The sequence below is a fragment of the Mya arenaria genome, chromosome 15 (assembly GCF_026914265.1).
Source record: "Mya arenaria isolate MELC-2E11 chromosome 15, ASM2691426v1".
Classification (NCBI taxonomy): Eukaryota; Metazoa; Mollusca; class Bivalvia; order Myida; family Myidae; genus Mya; species Mya arenaria.
In genome coordinates this window covers 13698694-13705274 of record NC_069136.1, presented here as the reverse complement: position 1 = coordinate 13705274, position 6581 = coordinate 13698694, and the positions used below count along the sequence as shown (strand labels likewise).

At 33.9% G+C, this 6581-nt stretch overlaps 1 protein-coding gene across 1 annotated transcript; it reads left to right on the top strand.

The window, feature by feature from the left end:
* The first annotated feature begins 3541 nt into the window (after window positions 1–3541).
* On the top strand, window positions 3542–5537 carry LOC128219124 (uncharacterized). Its single transcript, XM_052926945.1, has 2 exons — window positions 3542–4377; window positions 4625–5537. The coding sequence occupies exons 1-2, from the start codon at window positions 3542–3544 to the stop codon at window positions 5535–5537; spliced, it is 1749 nt and encodes a 582-aa protein (XP_052782905.1).
* The last annotated feature ends 1044 nt before the right edge of the window (window positions 5538–6581 follow it).

Below are 6581 nucleotides of genomic sequence, written 5' to 3'. Positions count from 1 at the left end.
TTGTTTATCCGTCTGCTTTGAGACAACGTCTGGCGTTTTGATTAATTTCTCCAACTCTTGATATATAACGTTTAGATGTGCCACCTATTCCTAAGCTTATAAGTACACCATAGCCGTACAACGAAAATATTTAATGAAATAAAGGGATAAAAAAATCTTTAATAAATAGTTCTGTAAATATGATATTGTGATCTTTGATTATCGAAAAGTTAATAAAGGTCATTGATAAAACATTTTTATAAAATATAAGATATTTTTTTATTCCAAATAACTCTTTCTTTTGGTATCAGTCGAAAGGGTTTTATGTGCAGAAAATAAAAGGATTTATAATAGACGAAAAGTAAAATAAGAAGGGTCGCCTTGGTGTGAAGCGGATTCTTCTCCGGGCTTGAGCACATATAAGTTGGGCTGTTGGTCACCAAGCCAAAAAAATAGTTTTTTTCAGGTTGTCGCGGTGTCCCAGACAATGTAAGACTTTTTGTTGACATTTGAAAAGTTAAGATGCAATGGAGTGTGTACTTTTGTTTTATTTAATGATTTTCACAAATACCCATTTACAGTGTACACGAGACAGGTATTTATGTGTAGTATGTGGGGATGTTAAGGGATACGTATTAGGGCAACATCTTATGTCAACTTTCTATATGCAATTATCTCTGTGTCAGATCTACAGAAATATTTAAGGGACCTTACTTCCATTAAGGTGTTGTTAGCCTGTGAAAGTTCTGTAACAAGTTACTCATATACATTTTATTTACGTATATACAATTCGCCCATGTGACTTCCATTGATGTCTACGAGTCATCGGGGCAGGAGTGTCCAAGAACTAACGTGTTAACTATCAAAATCAGAGGTCTTATAATACACATGTGGCCATCTAGTACGCCTGAGTGGATCTCTTATCAATCATTTCGTTTGTAAATTGGTGCTATGATGACACTAGTAACGGAAGCCAATACCCGGGATTTTGGGCCTTTTAGTTAATATATATATATATATATATATATATATATATATATATATATATATATATATATATATATATATATATATATATATATGTAAACTGGCTGCTGTCAGAATCGTTGCTAGGATATACATTTTGTATTTTACTACAGACAGGGTCGAAGTGATGTTTCGTGGTTTGTAACTCTTTGTAACTGTTTGGTGCAGTAATGATGATGGGTCATAAGATAAAGGAGTTTGAAATGCAGCAGTTTATTATACAAGGGTAGACAATGAATAAAGACTTGGTTAACATAAATCCATATAGTTTTGCAAGTTATGTGAACTTGTAGTTAAATATGTATGTTGACAGGAGGAAATGTAGGAAAGACTAGCCATGTAAGTATAAATGGTTAACTTATTTAAACTAAGTTTATTTTTGTTTAAATAGTGATTTCAGATTTTAACCAATAACAATTATTTGAAATGTTTCACACTTAATGGAAAAGTAAGTTGTTACAAAAATAAAACGTTCGTAATAACGTTGATGATTTTACGTTTTAGTCAATTATTGTTTTCAAATACAAACATTTAAGTTATCATTTCAATGATCAGAGGACAAGAAACTCCAGAGGAAAATTACAAATATGAGTTCGATCGCCGCTCGGACGAGTTAAAATCAAGTTATTAAAACTAGATGAGTGATCGTAGCATGTTTTGGAGACACAAGCCTGGCCAATCGTTTCGAAAATTCGTAAGCTTAACAGGCTTATGTGGCTTTATTCAAATAACCAACATACATACTTAAATTGAATTTTAATCAATAAAACGTGGTTTATTGTGATATTTATAAAGGTATTTCCTATCTTTGTATAAATCTTAAGGAAGTAAATATTGCGCAAATTATTGAAAACCAAAAAAAGTTAGCTTAGCTTAATCCTGTTTTAAGGTACCTAAGAAGTTTCGAGAAATTGGGGCCTGGATTGTCAAGTAGTTGGAAGAACTCACAAACGTTCATATTAATAGAAAAATAGAGTTAACCTAAGATCCTTACTGGAAATCTACTGGTTAACAGAAGTTCTTTTACATATAGCAAAGAAGGGATATTTCGTTGTGACTCGATAACGAATGTCGGTGCAATATTAAAATAGTTTGTTAATGGTAAGTATTTAATTGTATAATGTTCAAAACTTAATTCAAATTAATTCCCAATGAAGTGTGTATTTTTGCATCAATCATTAGTAATTCTTATTGTAATGTCCTTAAGTTTCACTGCTGAATTGAAATTATTGCAGGATCTACTTGTAGCGTAGTTGTATATATAGAATTCTGACATTGTAAACCACCCATATACATCCGAGGTTGTTTTTGACGGACGATGGCCGCGGTTTTCCGATTGCATCCCTGCACGGGGAGGGCACAGATACGTTAACACTTTAGAGTTACAAGTAAAGAATTTGCTTCAATGTTATGTTGTTACTTTATATAATAGCATGTGTATAATTAAACCATAACATTAAGTGTTTCAACAAGGGCCCGATATACGACTCGAGGACGCCGAGCAACATAAACTACTTAACGGGTCCTTTTAAAATCGTTCCCATCTCCGGGGCACCTCTTAAAAGTAAGTAACTACAATAACTATTTAACTTCCTACTTTAACTATATCAAATGGCATTTGGAATTGATTTTAAGAACAATCACTCAAGCTTTATTCTAAATTACGTACAATCTTAATGTATTATATACAAGTGACTCCCCGTGAATGTTTGTTTTCGTCATGTTTCATACCATATTCTATTTATTTGCACTAACATGTTATGTGTAATCGTAATAGTTCAGTACAAATTGGCAAACCACTTATATGTTCATATGTCTTTCCAAGAAAGATGTCAATGTACTGTGATAGTTTTCGGCGTCGTGCAAAGACCTTGAACATAACCCAATAACCGTTCAAGATATTCAAGTGAAGTTTTTGCAAATGACAAAACATACATACAGAGCAAATACCATAATTGTCAATAATATAGCTTGAATAATTGTCAGGTTTGGTCTGTTTTCTTATCTGTCTGTATTCAGAATTTCGCAAGTAACGCTTGAAAGATACGTTATAACTAAATGCTAAGACCCCGGACTTTGTCGAGAATGCAGTGTTGATATTTGAGACAATTGAGAATGCTACCACAGACTGATATTTTATTTAAGTCTGAGTAATGCTTTTAATTTCTAGTTGTTATACTTTGAGTACAATCCTATATCTGGTATCAGAGAGACACAGTTCATGAATATCTCGGAGGTAAATCATTTCTGGATTTGAAGTGTTTCTTTTTACACTGAAATGTAAAGGGAAATTAATTAGTAGTGTATAACATTAAATATGTCATTGCCCATTTCCGGAGACGCTTCACTTTCTTAACAATGTAATCCTCAACCGAAACTAGGTATCGCTTTATCCAGATCGTTTTAAGTTTTCATTCATGTATTTACAATTTGCGTGGACAATGTTTTCATAAAATTCAATATATGAAATGATGAGATGAATAATATTACCAGTCAGTAAATTGTAAAGAAAATGTTTAAAAGTAAAACAAAAAACATGAACATGAAGCAAGAAAGTCTAGATTTCGGTTCTGATGAGGATTATAAAGTGTTTTGTTATTCGTGTAAGAACATCGGAAAAGAAGTTCCCGCAAAGCGATCTTGCCAAGATTGCCAAGAAAATTACTGCGCATCATGTTGTGAAATCCATACGAAATTTACTATATCAAAGGATCATACGATCATGAACATCGTCGGTGATCAAGAAAGCCCTACTGGAAATATTCCTAAACCAACAGGGCCTTTAGAGTCTTCCGTTGAACCTTCCTTTTCTGAGAGGTGCGGCAATCATTCTTATGAATTTATAAAATATTTTTGTAAAGACTGTGAGGAAGTCTTGTGCTCAACGTGTGTAACAGCACAGCATAGAGCGTGCTCAAATGTTCAGTACATACCTGACGTTGTAAATAGTAAAGAACATGGTATTGAGGTTGATCAAATTAACAAAGACATTACTCAGATGGTAAATGAACTAGCTGACTTGAAAAGTGAAACTGATGACAGTACAAATTTGGTTAAATTCTATGCTTGTAGTGCGAAGGAAGAATTGGAAAATAGTATAGACATGATCATTAAGTATTTCGAGGACAAGAAGAATATGCTGGCTGAAATCGTTCAAGATATTGAGATGGGAGACATCGAAAGAATTTCGAAAGCAAATTCAAAACATCACAGACTGAGGGAAATGCTAGAAGGTCAGAGAATTTGTCAAGCAGACAGTACTGATGCACACAATTTTGTTAAAAGGTTTATCGAGGCAAAGAGAACCCTAAAGAGGATGGAAGTAGGCAGAGTGGAGATGGACATGTTGCAAGAGTCTAAGAAAATAACACGGTACCTTCTTTTACGTATTGGAATCCGCATTCTATATTTTTTAACACTAGTGTACGTCAAGGTTAAGTTCATGTTTAATTTAACATGTGGGCATATAACAATGTTCTTGTTGTTATATACTTATATTTATATATTATGCATGCCCATGCGTCAGTAATAAAACACATAAATTACATTAGACTTACAAAAAAGAGCTTACCTTTGTTAACGGTCAAATTAATGCATTGTTTTCTTATTGTTTAACTAGGTACTGCGTCATTCCATGTCTGGAGGCTGACTTCAAGAACGTTAACGTTGGAAATATCGAATTCAGGGACGTCAACTGTCCGAGAAAAGCAAACTACGCGACGTCTTTGAATGTGAGAACGGAGTCCGAATTAAAAAAATGTGATATCGCAGATATGACATTGTTGTCATCAGATATGCTTGCAGTGTCTGATAGCTACAACTGCAAGGTTAAGCTTATTAATGTCACTAAAGACAACATAGTTTCATCACTTGTTATGCGGACTTGTCCTCTTGGCATTACAAGGATTAAAGCTGATCAATTAGCTGTTGCACTACCCGCCATTTCCACTGTCGCAATTATATCCATATCTGAAGATGGACATCTCACGAAAGACAGGAATCTCATCTTACTGAAATCTTGCAGTGGCCTGCTATATGCGAAAGGAATGCTCTTTGTCTCATACAATGAAGGTCGCAGCAATATTGCCGTACTGAATTTATCCGGTGATGTTATGAGAACTATATGCACTAATAAATCAGGATCACCACTGTATAGTAGACCATTTTACATGGCTTTGAGTATCGACAAGGACTCCTTGTACGTTAGTGACTCTGAGATGATTAAAATTACCAGTCTGTCAAGAGAGAACACAGTCCACTTTAAGTGTGACAGAAAGGGTTCCAAAGTGAACGGTGTACGAGGAATAACAATAGATTCCGGCGGAGTAGTTTATGTATGCGGGTACAACAGTAATACTGTGTGTCAGCTGGTTAAAGGCGATGAGAAGTTAATACCTCTTTTAGATGCGAATAATGACCTTCGCCAGCCTAGATCGTTAGCTTTTTGTGCAAAAACAAACCGCTTGTTTGTTGGAATGGATTTCGGAAATAGGATTCTAGTGTATGACATAAGGAATAAATACGTGGAGTGAGGGAATGGGATTAATGACCTTGACATTGATTGTATACCATTTATGATGATTGTTGACACTTGGCAGAATGCAATGACGCTGAGGATAATTTCATAACTGTGAAATATTTACCTGAATTTATACGAATACATCATGCTTCTGAGAGATCTATTTTCGTTTTTTATAAACATTACATCGAAAAAGCAATGGAAACCATCTTGTAGGAGCATACGGCCAATTTCCATATGTAATAAAATAAATGCAGTTGCATTTTTGCATCGTTGACCATAAAAAACCGCCCGATATGTTATATGTCTTACATATAAAACAAAACACTACAACACGGATGTTTTTTTAGGCAGACACATTTTAGTAAGTTTTGATGTACTAATCGGAAACTGTACAGCCATTTTATTACGACTTAAGAATTAAAAGAGATAACTCTTGCACTCGCTTAATTCAGTAGTTTGCATGTTATGTTTGTATCCGATCGTGTATTACTTAAAATCAGTGTATTGATTAGTTTTACTTTATTTCATTGTTTTAAATTGATATTGACTTTGATGAGTTTTTAATATGTCATTGAATTTGTGATCATCGATCAATGTTGGGTTAAGTTTACCCACTCACAGTTTATCAATAAAGCTTTTCCGATGTGTGTGTGGTCTGTTCGTGGTGTTTGTACGTTTATTTTTCTCGTTCGGTGTCATTCCGGCTATTGCCTTTTGATAATTGGCCGATTCGGCTTGTCCTTGTAGTTTTTACTGTTTTACTTTTCGTTCGGTGTCTTTTGCCTTTTGATATATTCGTTGATATATTGATGGACTATTCGGCTTGTTCGGTAGTTATTATTGTTTTCTTTTATACTCAAGTCAGTAAATTTATTTTGTTAGACAATTTATAAAACAATCGCTGTATATTGACAACAGTAATTAATCAACTATAAGACAAAGCTTAAAACTGGAGTATAGCTTAAACATGTTAATAAGATGGTACACGAGTTGTTTTTAAATATATAGGATGAAAGTTCCACTCGTGTTCTAAACTTTAAACAACAATCGAAGA

Excerpts from the sequence above, each read along its gene's own strand:
- LOC128219124 (XM_052926945.1), top strand. The coding sequence starts at position 3,542 with ATGAACATGAAGCAAGAAAGTCTAGATTTCGGTTCTGATGAGGATTAT. Across the intron at positions 4,378-4,624 it reads GAGTCTAAGAAAATAACACG|GTACTGCGTCATTCCATGTC; the intron begins GTACCTTCTTTT and ends TTGTTTAACTAG.